This window comes from Plecotus auritus (genome assembly GCF_963455305.1).
Source record: "Plecotus auritus genome assembly, chromosome: 8".
NCBI classification, from domain to species: domain Eukaryota; kingdom Metazoa; phylum Chordata; class Mammalia; order Chiroptera; family Vespertilionidae; genus Plecotus; species Plecotus auritus.
In genome coordinates this window covers 97402139-97420161 of record NC_137782.1, presented here as the reverse complement: position 1 = coordinate 97420161, position 18023 = coordinate 97402139, and the positions used below count along the sequence as shown (strand labels likewise).

The 18023-nt window shown below is 53.3% G+C and overlaps 1 protein-coding gene across 6 annotated transcripts in view; it reads right to left on the bottom strand.

Moving 5' to 3' along the window:
* Positions 1-462: 462 nt before the first annotated feature.
* The window catches only part of OSBPL2 (oxysterol binding protein like 2), a 42438-nt gene continuing 24877 nt past the window's right edge, over positions 463-18023 (bottom strand). For 5 of the 6 annotated variants that reach the window (XM_080685826.1, XM_080685827.1, XM_080685830.1 and 2 more), the window contains 10 exons: positions 17408-17542; positions 16649-16746; positions 12848-13030; positions 10661-10768; positions 9886-9975; positions 8238-8361; positions 6735-6863; positions 5826-5949; positions 4838-4928; positions 463-1837 (listed from right to left, as the gene is read on the bottom strand). In XM_080685826.1, the coding sequence (XP_080541952.1) occupies positions 1735-1837; positions 4838-4928; positions 5826-5949; positions 6735-6863; positions 8238-8361; positions 9886-9975; positions 10661-10768; positions 12848-13030; positions 16649-16746; positions 17408-17542 (1185 nt within the window). In that variant the 3' untranslated portion in view covers positions 463-1734. The remainder of the gene's footprint in view (positions 1838-4837; positions 4929-5825; positions 5950-6734; positions 6864-8237; positions 8362-9885; positions 9976-10660; positions 10769-12847; positions 13031-16648; positions 16747-17407; positions 17543-18023) is intronic. The other variant, XR_013961507.1, reaches the window with a different exon arrangement.

The following is an 18023-nucleotide window of genomic DNA, read 5'->3' as shown; positions in this document are numbered from 1 at the left end:
CTGCTGAGAGCACATGTCCAGAGAAGCAACACAGACAAGCAGCCCCAAGTGGCAAAGTGCTGTGATGCCCGTGAGGGACCAGCCCTGCTTCTCCGAGACCTTCTCAGGAGTAGGCCACACCCTGTAAGAAGCCCGAGGTCCTGGTGACACCCTGACCTTGACCCTCCCCAACCCCCTGGGAAGGCAGCACCTCTCCTGGGACAGAGCTGCACCAGCCAAGTAACCTGGATGCGACCATCCAGCCCCAACACTAGGCTCGCTATTAACCTTCTGGCACCAGTGGGTCCCTTCACATTATATACACTTTACACAAGACACGCTCTTCGAGGTCGGGCTGTCTGCACAGGGCTCTTGGGAAAACGGGCACTGGGTCAATGGGCACGCGGCTGCACCCAGGACTCTTGTTACAACACGGGGCTTCCAGTTGCAAAGCTACAAAATCAAGTCTTCAGAGCAAGTCTTTGCTTTCAAAAGAGTTTTAATTACAAATGTGATTCTGAAGCCTGGACGCACAACAGTGACACCCTCTCAGAGGGAACCCACCATTCCATACAACTGAGTGTGCATGTGTACATGTGCACACATATGGGTGTGCACGTGAGAGCACACATGTGCGCACATGCGTGTGTGCACATGTGTGTGTTTGTGTGTGCGTGCCCGCATGCAGCAGATTGTCTTCCATTCAGAGAGTGGTACCATGATCTACGTGTTGATATTTCTACAGAAAGAAACAGTCACCTGATCAGGACATGTGCAGAGATGGATGTACACCCGTGTTCTGTAAAATAACCCCAATTCACCTGTAAGTAGCTTCTGCTCTGACCCCGCAGTGCACACCAGGTGTGGCCTCCTGTATCCTGAGTTTCAAACACGCATGCTGGGAAAACAAGGACACAGTGCTGTGGTGACAGACCAAACGTTCTAACGAGTGACTCGTTTTGTGACATGGGTTTGGCCTGCAGTGACAGTGCAGCCCTGGTGACCAGAGCAGACACGGCCAGAGGCAGGGCTCCCTTCAAGGCTGGGAGCCGTCTGGGGACTTGGTCAACAACTTGCAGTGTTTCTGGACCCTGTCATGGCAATGCTTCCTTTTGTGTATACAGCTGGCAATTAATGCATGTCTTGCTCTTCAGCAAATCCTAGTCAAGCAGCTTTATCTTAAATATTTAAAAGTTATCTTTACATCATTGAAGGTTGGCAAAAAAACACAGAACCTGACAGCGACCCATTTCATTTAATCCAATGCTCTGAAACACTCATTTTGTTCCCGACGCAGACAGCAGTTCCTGGCTGCAGAGAGCTCGCTGCAGGGTTAGTTTCAAGATCTGTCTTTTCTGTTATTGGTTCCAATTTAAACTACTTTTGGACACTCTGTGACACTGCATTCTAAGGAGGAACACGGTCCCTGTTCCTTCCGCTAGTTTCAAATTTATCATCAAGGCTGCTGTCAGTTGAGCACGCCCCAGCTGACCTGTCACATAAAAGGAGTTGAAGAATGTTCCTTCTCAAGTCTTAATGAAAACATGATGATCCCAAGGGAAGCTTTATGAAGAGACGGCAACAGTAATGAATGGTTGGCAATCAAAAGTTAATTAGGATTTAGTTCTCAGCCAGGATGGTGCTTTCTCCGTGAACACGGTCCTTAGAAAGGCCGGTGCTGCCGTACAGAACTCAAGGAGCCACGTGGCGGAGTCCACCCTGGCAGGGGTCCGGGTCCTGGGGCACTCCCAGACCTCAGTAGATGTCCGGGCAGCCTGAGAAATCCCGCTCGAAGTAGCCCCCTGAGTACAGCCAGTCGGGGGTCCCAGTGTGCGGATTCCTGCCCTGGTGGAACCACCTGCAACACAGAAGAGGGTCAGTGAATGGCTGGGCAGTCACTGTCGCTGGCCTTCTCAGGTAGGACAGAGAACCCTCTAATTAGCCATCACCCAGAAACGTGCGTTTCTAAAGGCAGCCACTTCAACTCAAGCTTACTAATCACATTTTCACACCTACACTCACCCTGCACACATCCCCAATGTCAGCCTCATTTCCTGACTAAAACCTCATGGAGTTAACAGAAAACACTCAGGCGGGGTCGTCACCAGAGAAGGGGCGCTGAACCCCAAGCCACCCTGTGCCTTTCTAGGTGAGAACATCACAGTGCTATTTCTATCCTTTCGAGCTGGCCAGGTCTGCATGGTCTGTTAACTGGGAGGGGCGGGATCAAGGACAGAGAGGGTCACAGTGGCCTCCAGCTTGTCTATGAGCCAATCCAGTCACTGTCATCAGCTCCCATCAGGCTCCCAGCGCAACAGTCACCCACCCTTGGCCTCTGCACAGTGGGAGAGGGAGCGGGTGTGGAGGACTCGCGAGGTAGTAGTAATTGTCTTCTCAGGATAAAATGTCATTATTTTCACAATAAAAAAAAATACAACGAAGGAACATTGACTATTTTCAAACTACCGTTTTCTGAAACAGCAAATTCCACATATCAAACTATCCTATATAATAAAGAGGTAATATGCAAATTGACCATCACACACTCCCATAAGATGACCGCCATAAGATGGCCAGCAGGGAAGGACAGTTGTGGGCAATCAGGCCAGCAGGGGAGGGCAGTTGGGGAGGGACCAGGCCAGCAGGGGAGGGCAGTTGTGGGCGATCAGGCCTGCAGGGGAGGGCAGTAAGGGGCGACCAGGCCAGCAGGGGAGGGGAGTTGGGGGTGACCAGGCCAGCAGGGGAGGGGAGTTGGGGGGGACCAGGCAGGCAGGGGAGGGCAGTTGTGGGGGGACCAGGCAGGCAGGGGAGGGCAGTTGTGGGGGGACCAGCCCAGCAGGGGAGGGCAGTTGTGGGCAATCAGTCCTGCAGGGGAGGGAAGTAAGGGGTGACCAGGCCGGCAGGGGAGGGCAGTTGGGGGCGACCAGGCCTGCAGGGGAAGGCAGTTAGGGGTGACCGGGCTGGCAGGGGAGGGCAGTTGGAGGCGACCAGGCCAGTAGGGGAGGGCAGTTGGAGGCAATTGGGCTGGCAGGGGAGCAGTTAGGCATCGATCAGACTGGCAGGGGAGTGGTGAGGGGGTGATCAGGCTGGCAGGCAGAAGCGGTTAGGGGCACTCAGGCAGGCAGGCAGGAGAGTGGTTGGGAGCCAGCCATCCCAGATTGTGAGAGGGCTGTCCGACTGCCGGTTTAGGCTCAATCCCACAGTGATCGGGCCTAAACAAGCAGTCGGACATGCCCCGAGGGGTCCCAGAATGGAGAGGATGCAGGCTGGGCTTAGGGAACCCCCCCCCACCCCGTGCACAAATTTTGTGCACAGGACAACTAGTCCTATATAATAAAAGTCTAATATGCTAAGTGTCCCGTCGTCCAGTTTGCCATTCAACCAATCAAAGCGTAATATGCTATTGATATGCTAAGGACACTCAACCGCTTGCTATGACATGCACTGACCACCAGGGGGCAGACAGTTGAGCAGTCGACCAATCACTATGACGTGCACTAACCACCAGGGGGCAGATGCTCTGACTGGTAGGTTATATTGCTGCTGAGGTCCAGCTAATCAGGACTGAGCGAGACAGCCGGACATGCCCTGGAGCCCTCCTGTGGTCCCTCCCTTGCTGGCCAACCTCCCGTGTCCCTCCCTGGCCCCAATCGTGCACCAATGGGGTCCCTCGGCTTGGCCTGCGCCCTCTCGCAATCTAGGCTAAGGGACCCCCCACCCCGAGTGCACAAATTTCGTGCACCAGGCCTCTAGTTAAGAGCATAATATTAAATGAAATTGGAAGCCCAACCTTTGAAAGTTAGTTTTAAAAACGATAGCCACATGAAAGTCACCAGGTGACTTCACTGGACCCTGAACACAACAGACAGGCAAAAATATCCTGGTTAACAACTCAGAACCACCAGAGTTTTCTAAGACTAAAATTGTAGCTTACATGTACCTTTAAATTTTGTTTAAACGTTACAGTACTTAACCAAGTCCTTATTAAGTGGACTGTTGTCACATTTATAATAATAAAAGTGTAATATGCTTATTAGACCAGACATCCTTCTGACGAAGCCGGGGCTGCTAGTGGCCCGAGGGAAGCCCGGGTCCGAGGTGCCAGAGGGAAGCCAGTGCTGGCACCAGGGGAAGCAAGGCCTTGCATGAATTTCATGCATCGGGCATCTAGTTATGACTATAAAAGAACAAATGACAACTGATATGAGATACTGCTCCCGGACTGCTTCCTCTGGGTCAAGGCCTGTGCAGACACACACATGTGCATTCCACTCACATGGTCATGGGATGAGTGCTCCCAGGCATGGGAAAGACAGCCAGCCCGCTCCCCATCATGGCCTCTGGGGCGCTGTGTCATATGGATGGGGAACATGTGGGGACAGCACGCCGCTCCCAGCAGCACCTGGGGGGCTCCTGGATGCACAGTACCTCGTTTCTGAAAACTGCATTTCCCCTCAGTTAGTGGCTTGGCTCTGGCTACATTTTCTTTGTAATTTACCATACTTGAAAAAGTGCTCAGGGTCAAATACCCAGGGGCCAGGATGGGGAGGCCGGTCCCAGGTGACCTGTCTCACACCAGCAGGTGGCACTACTTTTGGGAGCATCGGCCTATCAGCGTGGTGGGTATAGCCTGGACTAGGAGCTGTTGCCACCATCGTAGCCGAAGCAGAGATGGCTTCTCAGCCACAAGTGTGTGAGGGCCCTCCTCACTGTCCCCAGGTGTGTGGGGGCCCTCCTCATTGTCCCCAGCTGTGTGGGGGCCCTCCTCACTGTCCCCAGGTGTGTGAGGGCCCGTCTCATTGTCCCCAGGTGGGTAGGTGGCCCTCCTCACTATCCCCTCATCCACGCAGGGCCTCACCTTGTCTGCCACTCAGTGTCCTCCTTGGCACGCTCCTTCCGGGCTTCCCTCTGCTTCTCCTCCAGCCGCTCCTTCTCCTGGCTCGCCAGATCTAGGCCCAAGCACACAGGGCTGGGTAAGGAGTCAGGTGGATAGTGACGCTCCTGGTCACCCTTGTTCGAAAACCATGAAGAGTAACTGTCATCAGGAAACCAAACCCAAAGGCCTAGGCCTCAGGCGTTGAGGGACAATGGGGTCCTAGTGCAGTACCAGCCACGGGCAGGTGCTCAGCTCCTGGGGCCATGTCACCCACAGGGGCGGTGTCAATAGAGCCCTGGCATGGGTCCCACCCTGGAGCCATTTCCCTCGCACAGACGGTTACATTCAACCTTAACCTTCAGGTCAGCGGCTGTGCTGTCCCAAGGACTGAGGACCCTGACCACAGGCCCCCACATACCGCCCTGCCATCCACACTTGTCCCTGAGCAATTTGCTGACCCCATGAACTACAGCAGGCGCACCCTTGCATGGGCACCGGGAGTCCTGTTGCTGACCTAGCTCAGAGAGATGCGTGGTGAGCAGGAGGCAGCCGCTCGTCACATTGAACTCTCCTGCCGCCCTGTACAGCGGTCACCCAGCGTGTGCCACCAGGTGCCGGACTCAGGACTGTCTCATCCCACCTGCAGCAGGGCCCCACACGACGGCCATGGGGACTTTAATGAACAGCATGCGGGTTCTGAAAGGCAGCCCTATATTCTACCTAAGAATCGAGTATTGGGACTTGACTTCTGTATGTATTCCTCTTCATCGCATTTTTCTAGTAACTTAACCTTACTGTTATTTATAAAAGGATTGGTCTCCTACAGGCTGGAACTCTGAAACCGTCACCCAGGCAGTCTGTGTGCTCTGTGCCGGGGGACCTAGCGCCTGTTCGCTCGTGAAAGACTGCCGCATTCCTTCTGCTCGTCCCCGGGTGGCCATGCAACTGCCCCCAATGCTCAGGCACGCACCCATGTTGCCGTTCTCCATGCTTCGGATGTCGGGACGCAGGCGGCAGTCTGTGGGGGCCAGGATCTTCTCCATGCCCGTCTGTAGTTCATTGAGACTAACAGTGAAACTGGTGAAGTTATACATCTGAGGACAGACAGAAATCTGTGACGGCCACAGCGTTCTCTCCTGGGCACCGCCCACTCTGGCGCCACAGAAATGCTCCCTGGAGACACCCCTGTCAGGATCACACAGGGGCGGGGCTCCTTCCTGGGCCTGAGATGCACCAGCCTCGGGCTCCTCTGGGCCACCCCACTTGATGCCCAACTTGTAGGTCTGACTCCCCAACATCTCTGGGATGAGTGGTTTATTTTTTACATGCTCTGCTATGTTATTGGACATGGTAATACAATAAAAAATTATTAATACATTGTATATTTATTCTATATATAAATAATTCATAATATGAAAATATATAATTTATTACATAATGTTGTATTTATCATGTATTTTCATATATATTATTGTATGTAACAAATTTATATGTAATACAAATTGTAAATTTAATTTTCAAAAATAAATATAAAAATGCACTGAAGCATTTAAATTGTCACGCTGGGAAAACAACCCCTGCAAGCCACTCTGGAAACCCCTTTGGGTAAGATGTGGTTGTATAGACCTTCCAGGTGTCAATTCTGTGTCAACATGCCACCACGACTCATGTAGACAGAGCATTGCTGTGTCGCTGGCAGGGTGGGCTGAGGTCAGGGCTGGCAGAGGCTCTGTGGGACAGGAAGTCCTTGGAGGCTCACACTGAGAGCTCAGTCTGATCAGGGGATGGAGGGTCCTCTGTCTGCTCTGGGACAGAGGACTGAGGTAGCTGGTGTGCACATGGGGTTGGAAGGGCAGGTAGGGGGGGGGGAAGCACTGACCTGGGCAGAGTTGGGGGGCCGGGTGTTGATCCTCCAGAGGAGCCTGCTGCCTGGAATGACCTGCACAGTGTCCTGGACCTCAGGCACGGCGTCCACCACTTCAGTGTCAGCATCCTCCACGCCGATGCCCTGAAACACAGAGCACGCTGGTCGGCAGCCAGAGGGAGTGGCTCTTGGAGTGCCTTTCACCCCGTTCTGAGCCCACACAGAGCAAGATGCGCTGCTGAGGAAGAAGGCGCCGCTGCCCCGCTGTGACCTACAGGTTGGGCTCCTGCGTCTGCCGTGCTCACCTCCCCCTGCACAGGCTCCTGCACAGGGGCCCCCAAACACAGGGTGCCGAGTCAGTGGCAGGCACGGCTGTCCTCCTGGGAGTGCAGGCACCATGAAAGGATGACCTGGCACCATCAAAAGCACATTCATCTAAGCTGAGGGGACTGGAACAGCTCATTTCTGAGAGGGGCACTTCCCTCCATGCTGCCCTCAATAAGGACGTGGTCCAGGTGGGTGATCACATGATATCCCAGCACTTCTAGACCACACCCCACTGGAGACCAAACCCTATAAAAGAGATATGCCACCTGAGGTTACCTTTCAAACCCAAGGGGGCCTGGAAATGGAGCAGTGGTTATTCATGCAGCTGTTGGGGGACAGTGTGTTAGTGTGACAAGTGTCAGTGTGACCCATGCAGTTTAAGGGCCTGCCACCTGACAGCAGGCTACACAGTGAGGCCCAGAGCTAAACTGGGACAAGACTCTGTCCCCTCCAGGTTGCCCAGGATGGCGAAGCTCAGTGCACACACTGAAGGCATCAGCCATGGGTCTAACGCGCCAGTCTGCACAGTCTCTAAGTGGAATTTCATTGGAAGCCACACTGACAGCACATGGGAACTACCACATGAAGACACGGAGCAGCCGGGAAGGCACTGCACCCACCACCTGAGAAGGGGGCGTGTCATCTAGAACACGGGATGCCTCTTTAAGCACATTTCCAGGTTCAGCTCCAAGGCCTTAGGGCAGCGGGATGCAGACTCCAGGGAGAAGCCTCCCTGCCTGGCACAGCCCTGACTGTGGGCGTTGTCTGGACTCAGAACTGAAACCGTAGAAAGGACACTCACTCGCTTGAACAGGTCTAAGCTAACAGGGGCAGGCAGACAGGAGGTTTGTTAAGAGGCATCCAGAACATGGCATTTCCAGATGGAAATGGAGGCGTCTGGTTCTACCTTGCTTGACTTGGGGGACAGACTGACGCTGCGACATAGGACCCGTGCCCTCCGCGCTGTCAGAGTGCAGATAAACCCTCCCAACGCAGAGGCCCACAGACAACAGCTTCACTGACAGGTGGGTTCTGTGCATCGTCTTCCTACAGGGCCCTGCTGGGGGTCACGGCTGGTTCCCGGAACCTCTGCCAAGCAGTGCCAGGAGCCGGGCAGGAGCAGGGCAAGAGCCGGGCAGGAGGGGGGCAGGAGCGGGGCAGGTGTTTGGTAGGAGCCGGGCAGCGCCTTACCGGCTGTGACTTCCTTGGGGGCTCACCCCTCCGCTCTTGCTTCCTGAAGGACTCGTACGCCGCAGGGTCTATGCCCCACAAACACTCCGTCCACTTGCCGTAGATGATGAACAGCTTCTTTTTGCTGGAACAAAGGAGTTTAGAAACCAAGCTAAGACAGACCATCCACCCCAATGCAGCACTCCTATTTCAACCGTGGCGTAAAGTCCTGTCTGGCTATCTTCTTACCAATCTTAAGCTACCTCTGCACAAAAACACAAAGACGAAAATTTGCATTTTAGGATCTCTGCTCCTGCCATTCGACACTGATGGTCCTCATTATCGAATACACCAAAGGGAAAGAAAGAGGGAAGGGACAATAGCTAACAGGGTGGATGAGGGTGGAGACAAGGCGGAAGAATTCAAGTTCAGATGTAAAACCCCATGTGCCGATCTCCCCGTAAGCGCGCCGACTTCGAGCCCTTTCTCTATAAACCCCGGGAACAAGCCTCCTCCAGTTGAGTTTGCTTTATCCTCAAGGCCACACGTCAGAGCTTCACTGACAGGCGGATTCTGTGTCCTTCTGCCCACCTGCTTCCTCAGGTAGTAACAACCTCTGGGGACCTTCCCAGATGGGTCACCTGCTGGCTCCTGAAGGAGCAGTGCCAGTGTCGGGCTGTTCCTACTGCATCTTCTGGGGGAGAGCACAGTGGGCCCCAAGCTCCTGGAGATGCTCTTCTGCCAGGGCAGGGCCCCGGGCACCCGTGTCTCAGAGGCCCAGCCTGGAGGATGCACTCCTCTCAGGAGACACAGCTTGGTGGACACGCACTGTCACTAACAGGCCCAGCATCAGGAAATCGCTCACTCAAATTTGGGTTGGAAAACAGAAAACCAGACCAGAGTTCAACATGCTCACAGTGGGTGCTACACCCACACCCATGGCTGTTCCTGGACCTCCACAGGAGAGGCTGTTGTCCTGAGGGTGGGTGGGCCGAGTCGTAGTGGAAGGGTGATTCCCAGGCTGAGTGGGGCTGGGCAGAAGACCTGCTTCCCCTAGGAGCTTGTTTCTACTGAAAATGTACAGATTCTGGGAGCTGAAAGGAGCCTTGGCCATTACATGGCCCAAATTACTTATGGGGAAAAATGAGAAAATTGAGACCCAAAACGAGATTACTAAACCAAAGAGGGGGAAAAACTCAGAAAATTTGTTAAAATGATACTAACCATTTCTCTGCTCACAAAGCCTTTAAACTTCCCTATTTTATGGACTGGAAAGAACCAATGTCATGCAGATGAAGCTCACAGAGCCACGTGCGAGCTTCACCTACCCCCTGCACACCTGGTGCAGGAGGAGGACATGTGGTCAGATTCCCAGCCGCGCTCTGTCTGCAAACCTGCAGCAGCATCTCAGGAAACCTCCTGCCTCCTCGGGTCCATTTTATCTTTTACCCTTGCGAGAGGGTGACATGGGCCCAACCACTCCCCATCCTTGAAATGACACCAAAGCTGCTTTTATCTCCTGTTATGCTCAATCATGAAATGTTTTTTCTAAGTAAAAAACGGGTATAAAAAGGTCCTAACTTTTTCTGCCCTGAATAGACATCACTGGTTTAACGACCTTCTTTGAAGCGCACACATGCTCTCTGAGCCGACCCGCGCGTGGACCTACTTTTTGTCTTGAATGTGTCCTTCCACTTTGTGAAGCTCTTTTCCAAACAACCCGCACGGTCTAAAGTGAAGCACACACTTATCTCCAGTCCTGCGGGAGAAGCACAGGCCTTGGTTGTGGGACTTGAGCCGTCCAGAAAGATGAGAGAGCGGGAGAGAAGGTGAGAGAGTAAGAGCAAGAACGGGAGTGGGAGAGGGAGAGGAAGCAAGAGGAGGGGGGTGGGAGGGAGGGAGAGAGAGCAGACAGAGGCTGCCTGGGGCTGGGGGTGCCATCAGGGAGTGACAGCCAAGGGCACAGGGACCTTTCCAGGGTGATGGAAAGGCTCCAACAGTGCCCGCGGGTGACAGCTGCACAGTTCAGTACACTTAGTACATATCACTCTATCCTTAGGTGCCCACTTTTACTGGGTGGACTTTATGAAATGTGAATTACATCTCAATGAGGTTGTGGAAAACAGAACTGGTGTCATAGATGTCCAGGAAGAAGGAATGACAGGCCGCAGTGTGGACAGGACAGAGGATGGTCACTGTATTGTTTAAAATTTCAAAGTAAGTTAACTTGTGATTAGAAAGAAAACTTTCAACACAGAGTGTGAATGGTGCCTCACGCTGACCAGAACCAGTTCCCACCAACACGGGCCCAGGGCTCCCTGTCTGGACACCGAGAGTGGACAGCGAGGGGCAGCACACAGAGCAGAGTTGAAAGCGAGTCCCGAGATCACAGCCAGTGCTCCAGGACAGCGGTGTGTGTGGGCCCCCCACCCAGCGTGTGATACCTGTGGTTTAGGATTTCCACCGTCCCGTACTGCTCTATCCAGAGCTTCCCGATAATCACGTTGTGCACACAGCAGGTAGGGTTGGTCCAGGTGTAGGCCTCATTGTGTCTGTCAGAGAGACCAGAAAACACGCCTGTCAGAGCCAGCAGACACCATGGGGTGCGGGACAGAGGAAAGCAGCAGCAGGGAGTAATTGCCTTAATAACCGCAGCAGAGAGCACTGCTTTGAACTCCCTCCAACAGTGGTTCCTTACTTAGCATTCGTTTGAAATTTATTTCTTCTTTCCTTTGTAGCAACAACAAAGGTTTCTACTTGATATAAATGAGACTGAGACAAAGAGCTCTTCTGTGAGGATGTAAAGAGCCACCACCTCCCGCCAGGTGCTCCCAGTGGGATGCGTGGTCTGCGGTTTGCAACAGCTCTGCACACACCTTCCCTTTTGTTCCTCATCCTCCCCCGTGACCTGACCCCAGAAGAAAAGGCCCCACAGACATGAAGTGAGCAGATTGCCAGATCTGTGTCCCCAGGGAGGCTGTGACAAAATCAGCTCGGTGCAGAGTATTTCATGACAAATATCTGCAATTCCTTGAATTTCCCAGTTGGAACTCAAACACCTGAACCAACAAGGTTTGCAACCTTTCAACTCTACCTGCCTTGTTCCAGGAAAGTGAAGACCACCGCGCAGTCTCCCTGAAGCGCTGCTCCCCGAGGTCCCCCATGCACCCCTGGCAACTAGCCTGGCGGGGCCAACAGGGAACAGATTCAATCCAATGCTCCCCCACGGTCCTGCCGCAGCTCAGAACGCGACCCCCCCCCCCCCACCCCCATGGCCTGGACTCTGCGATGGCTCTGGGAGCCAGGCAGATGCTACAGACCGCTTTTGAGCTTTTGCTTTGAGGTGTTGTGGACGAAAAGAGGCCACATGCTAATCTGACTATTTCAGGGAAGGCCTGCATGGTGGTCTTGCAAACTCAGAGACCTAAAGTAACCACAAGGATGGTCTGAAATTAAAATCTTTAATTAAAAAGCAGTTATGTTGCGAAGTCCTGTTCTAGGTGAGTCTCTTCCCTGATGAGGTTCATCTCTACCTTAACTGAGCCTGTTATCTTTTTGCATCTAAGACAACATATCACGGAATGTCAAAGTAATTTCCCTTTTCTGGACCCCTCAAAGCACGGGCACCACTCAGGGAAGACTACCCGCGCGCCCCCCCCACCCCCCGTTGTCATTGAGTTCATTGTTGAGGGTTAACTATCCTGCACCCACCTGTGTAAAAGAAGCATGTGTCCATGATTTTACTTTTTATCCAATCCCAGAGGTTTCCCGCTTTGCTTTCTCCCGCCTCCCTAATCCATCACCAATGGATTTCCTGTAACCCATCTACGTCCCTCCTGTGAAAGTAATGTATAAACAAGGTGCAGAACGCTGTTCTCCAGAGCACTGTCTCCACACATGGAGGTTCTGCTTCCCGGGAATTGTCCACAGTTTGGCTCAAATAAACTCACAAAAACTCCTCACAGGTTTGAATGTTTTTTACGTTAACAGTGTTTTGATCGACATCAGATCGGGGGCATGTAGATTTAGACTGGACAGGGGTGGGGCATCCTTGAAGGTGCCCCTTGCTGTGGCTCCCAGAATTCACCCATCCTGCACTCAGCAGGGCGGGTCTGTGTAACCAACAGCACACGTGTGGGGGAGGGTCGCAGTTGAGTCATTTCTGGGTTAGGTCATAAAAGACACTGTGGCTCCCTCCTGGTGGCTTCTCCCCTTGGATCCCCGGCTCTGAGGGATGTCAGCACCAACTGCCAGGGAAACAGGTGCTGTGCTCAAGTCCTGACGCCGACTCCCAGGAGCCCAGCATAACCCCTGCGCAGGTCCCAGCTGCTCAGAAACCACGTCCTGAGCTGCTGAGTGTGGGGTCTTTGCACAGGATAGGTCACTGCTACAACAGTGCCCGGAGTGTGTCCAGGCCATGTGGGAGCACACCCAGGCCGCCTGGGGCATGTCCAAGTTGGCACTAACAGAGGGAGCAGACTCGGGAGGGCTCTACTGCTGGCAGGCAGCCCTCAGCCCCTCTGCACGTGGTGACCTCCCTCCAGAGAAGAGCCCCCAGGGAAGAGGTTTCTTTCCACAAACAGCATGGTTGGCCTGGCTGGTGGAGGCGGCTCCAGCCCAGGGAGGCTCACCTGAGAAGCTCCAGTGTGATGGTGCCCCGGGGCTCCGCTTCCACGCTCTTCCCCCAGAACTTGAGCTTCGGGTAGATGGAGCCGTGGAACAGGAAGTCCTGACCGAGTCCTTCAGAGTAAAACGCACTAACAGGGGGGTGGTGGCTGACCTGCTCGGATATGAATCTGAACCCTAGGTCTTCCCTAGGTACGAAAACAAGAGAGAAAGAGGGGGAGCCCATTAGTGACAGCAAAACCCATGAAGGCAGCACAGCGTCCCTGTCAGCTCAGTGGCCACGCGCACGTGACTGCAGGGCCCTCATGTCCCGGAGAGGCACTGGGAAATGGGGACCACTCCATGCTGCAACACGTGGCAGAAATATGCAACACGTGCTCTGATGTCACACTTGCCTAATGCTGACAACACACACACCACACACATGCATTAAACTGTGCTCCACGGGGCCACCCAAGCACACGGAGGTCTGCAAGCATCTCTTAGAGCAGTAGTCACCAACTGGTGGTCCGTGAGGTCCAAAAGGTTGGCGACCGCTTAGAGCTAGTGCCTGAGTGCACCCAGGGCAGACGCTGTGCCAGTGCTCAAGGGCTGCCCACTGCCCCCCCGCCAGGAGCCATGACTCCCAGCCTTCCCAGGGGGCTCCTCTTCGGTCTCCTCTAGGCTTCTGTAAGGTTGGTGATGAGATGTCTCACGCTCCAAGACATTTCTGTCCAGGAAATAGAATTTTTAGTACACTCTCTTGTTCAAGAAGAATGTCATGTTTTAATTGTTCGGGAACTGTGAATACACCTACAGTTGTAGTTTAATAATTATAAAAGCTCAACCTCATAATTACTAACTTAACTGGAATCTGAATTTCCAACCATTACAGAGGAAAAAAAGTTGAAAAGTTTGATTTTTAAAGGTTGCCTGCCAAGGCATGTAATTTACACAATGAATGCCTGTCTAAGTAAAGCAGTCTTTTCTCAGCAGCAGCCCGGGAGGTTCTGTGGCTCCCAAACAGGAAGGCTGCTCAGGTCCCAGGGTCCTGGGGCCCCGGACACACAATGAGCCACAGACACGGGCACACGGGGACCTGGGACTGAGATGGGAGAGTGAACTGGAGTTTAGAAAGAGCGTGAGTTTTCTGTCAGGCATAGAATGGTGGTCCTGCCCTGGTCAGGCCTGGATGGGGTGTAGATGAGGTGTCCACCTAGCACTCAGCACTAGTCCATGTTCCTTCAACCCATGTGGCTTATTTCCATCGCCAAAGCTCTGTTCACGTTATGCCTTGACTCCCCTTTTGTTCAAGACATTTTAATGACACTCTGAATGTACTGAGATACTAACCCTCTGCTGGCATCTAGATGAGGCCGGATCCCCTGCACTCACACCTGTAGACAGAGGCGGACACCCGCTCAGCATAGGTATCAGGACAACGCTACTGAATTCAAATAAAAGACCCCCTTAGTGGTGACTCTCGGGCAAATCTTTCTGGCATCTGGGCCTCAGTTTCCCTGTGTCTAAACTGAAGGCACAGGGCTGCTCACCGTCTCTCTCGCTGTGACATGCTGTAACCCATGGTCACCTGCTACACCTGTCATCTGCAAAGAAGCCCCGGGAGGCACTTTCTGTTGCTCTCTGCTAGCACATCCAGCTTTCTCCATTTAGCAAGACTTCGAGACCACTGCTCACCACCAGCCCATGCAGCCCCACCAAGAATCCAGATGGCATTCCCATACCAGTGGAGCCAGGGGAGGGGCAGCCACAGCACCAGCAGGCGAGTCAGACACTGGTCAGCCTCTGGGGCGTGACCACTAACCTACTGTCGCACCGCGGGAGCGGGGGCCTGCAGGTGCTCAGGCCTGCCCGGTCTCCACAATAATGATCCCGCCCCCACGTGGTCTGCGACCAGAGCTGACACACAGCTGCACACACCATCCCAGCCTCTACTCACCTGAGCGCCATTGTAAGCAAACCGACACCCCAATTCCCCCAGCCACTCACTCACCTTGATCATCACAACACATGTGTAGTAAAGGGCTGGCAACCACAGTTAGAAACTTCAAAGAAACTAGCCCTAACCGGTTTGGCTCAGTGGATAGAGCGTCGGCCTGCGGACTGAAGGGTCCCAGGTTCGATTCCGGTCAAGGGCATGTACCTTGGTTACGGGCACATCCCCAGTAGGGGGTGTGCAGGAGGCAGCTGATCAATGTTTCTCTCTCATCGATGTTTCTAACTCTCTATCCCTCTCCCTTCCTCTCTGTAAAAAATCAATAAGAAATATATATATATATATATATATATATATATGTAAGAAACTTCAAAGAAACTACACTTCTTTGAGCCCAAGATGCCATTGACCACATAACACACCATTATTTTATTTTATAAAAGAAAGAAAAAATGCTGCAAATTAAACTAGGACAGAAATGCTAAAACATGAAAAATATCTTACCATCAATGAAATACTAAATTTAGAAAAAGTTTTAATAATCATGGGGAAATGAGTGTGACATAAAGTTCAATGGAAAAGGATATAAACGAGCACTGTTGCATTATGGAAATGTGTGTGTGTGCACACAGGAAAGGAACTTGGCCCAAACTTCAGCCAGACTCTCACACGACTGTCCAACTCGTCTTTCTCACTTTTCTTAATTTTACACATTTCCTAAGCAGAGCATGCTATCATAACTAAAGACAAACTAGTATTTAATAAAAGACTACAATAGACTCCCCCTGGGACCCAAGGGTGGGCGAAACAAGGAAAAACCGTACATGCCACCAATTGCTCCGGAGCCTGGCCAGGCTGTGACCCCTTTGACCTGGGGGCCCACCACACTGCCTGTGAGGTCTGGGTGGTACTCTCAGCCAGGCCGACTGGACCAAGGCTTATTCTGAGTGACTGCACAGCCCGAGAGACAGGGACCCTGGTCTTGTCCCAGGCATGTGTACAGCTCTAGGACCAGGCTGCATGACGGGCAGGAGGGGAACAGCCAGGGGGCTGCTGAAGCTGCCTGCGAGAAACTCCATCAGAAGGAGTTTCAGCTGCACCTGAAATAAGGTGTGGCCTTGGCCAGGTGGCTCAGTTGGTTGGGGTGTCGTCTGTACAAAAGGTTGCAGGTTTAATTCCCAGTCAGGGCACATATGAAAGGCAACCAATTGATGTTTCTCTTTCTCTCTCTCTCTCTCTCTTTCTCTCTCTCTTCCACTCCCTCTAAAATCAATAAAAAACTTACCCTCGGGTGAGGATTAAGAAAATAAAATAAGGTATGGTCTGGTCCCTGCATTTTCTCTCTCTCTTCCACTCCCTCTAAAATCAATAAAAAACTTACCCTCGGGTGAGGATTAAGAAAATAAAATAAGGTATGGTCTGGTCCCTGCATCGCCAGTGCTGGCCAGGCCTCTGAGCCCAGGGGCAGCTGCATGGCGGTCAGCGGTGGCTGGGAGCGAAGCCCTCCCTAGGTCACCTGCTCTCTGTACAACAGCTCCTGAGATGCTCTGTGAGTAGGCAAATGTGCTTATGGGACCCATCTCCACTTCAGGCCAAAGCTAACAAGCTCGTTCACAGACACTCCCTTCTCCACTCCTGAGTCCAACACAGGATCTCATTTCCAACTTACTTCACAGCTCTAGGGTTTTGTTACAGATCGACTCGACATTCCCCATATGCAAACCCTCCTCACCCCGGCAGTGCTCCAGGCCCCTCAGTGAATCTGCCATCCACAGGGTCGGCTGTCAGAGGGCAGAATCATGCTGCAGGAAGAACCACACCCTCCGTCCTCCACAGCACCACGCACGGCACTCAGGAGGCCTGACCTTACCTGATCAGCTCGTATGTCTCTCCCAGGAGTGGGTTGAATGGCTTGCCGGTCCTCTCCCACTGGGAAGCCACTGCCGACACTGCAAAGGCAGCCACACACTGCAAACAACACACAGGCCGTGAGCAGTCCCCACCAGGAAGGGGGCCCAAGGCTGTAGAGAGCTGCTGGCACCTTGCATGTCTGCATCAGGATTCACTATCTAGTGACTGTTCAGTCTTCCCCTTGTAACATGTCCAAAGTCACAGAGATTCCAGGAAGTGCCCTTTGTTACTACCACTTCCTCAAAACCACAGACAGCAGGAGCCCTGCTGCTTTCCAGGTCCCAGCCTGTCCTTCGGCAGGCCCTGTGGCAAGGGCCATGTGTTTGTCCCCTTTAAACACACATGGGCACATGAATGCACATGGCACACATGCTGTATACATGCACATGGGCATGAACACACACAGGTACACTGACACATGCACAGGAACACATGTGGACAGGCAAACACACATACGCGCGCGCACATGCACAAACACAGGTGTGGTGCTGAGAAGACTGGGAGGAGCCGAGGCGCAGGCCCCATGCACTCCTGTGGAGAACACGCCCCAGCACAAATGTCTCAGCTGCTGGCAGGACAGCACCCAGAGTGCGTGTGCACTGTGCTGCCTCTTCTCCACTGGAGAGGTGCCCAGTCCCTGCCATGACGTGACCAGTCAAATGGGGTCACATCCACTCATTGCCGCGGTCTGGCTCCCCCCAGTGCAGGGCCCGCCCACCTGCATCCTCTCCAGGGCCTGGGGCTGGCGGGAGGCTCTGTGGACGAGGTAGATGTGCTCCATGTACTCCGTGATCCGCTGCAGGAAGCTCAGGGGCTCATTGAAGGCAATGGGCATTGTGATCTTGGACAGCTCCTGGAGGGACAGTGAGGACATCACAGGCAGTTCCCAGAAAGCACAGCCCCTGGCCTGCCCCACGCAGTCAGTCACTTCTTGGAGCAGCAAAGGCCTGTGGGAACAAGATCTGAAACCCGCTGAGCTGGGTGAGCCGACCTGAAAGGGAAGCCAGACCCTCCCCGCCACGTGGTAAGCTCCACTCTGTCTCCCATAGGATGGCTCCCAGTCCTCTGCTACTTTATGCCCCCTGCCCTGTTCCAGACCAGTGCACACCAAGGTGGCAGGAGCTGCCAACTGGCCGCCTCCAGTGGCCCTCCCCCCAGAATGTATGCACCCCTATGTTCACAACTTACAATAGCTAAGATCTATAAACAGCCCAAGTGCCCATCAGTAGATGAATGGATAAAAAAGCTGTGGTACAGCCCTAGCTGGTTTGGCTCAGTGGATAGAGCAACAGCCTGCACACTGAAGGGTCCTGGGTTCGATTCCAGTCAAGGGC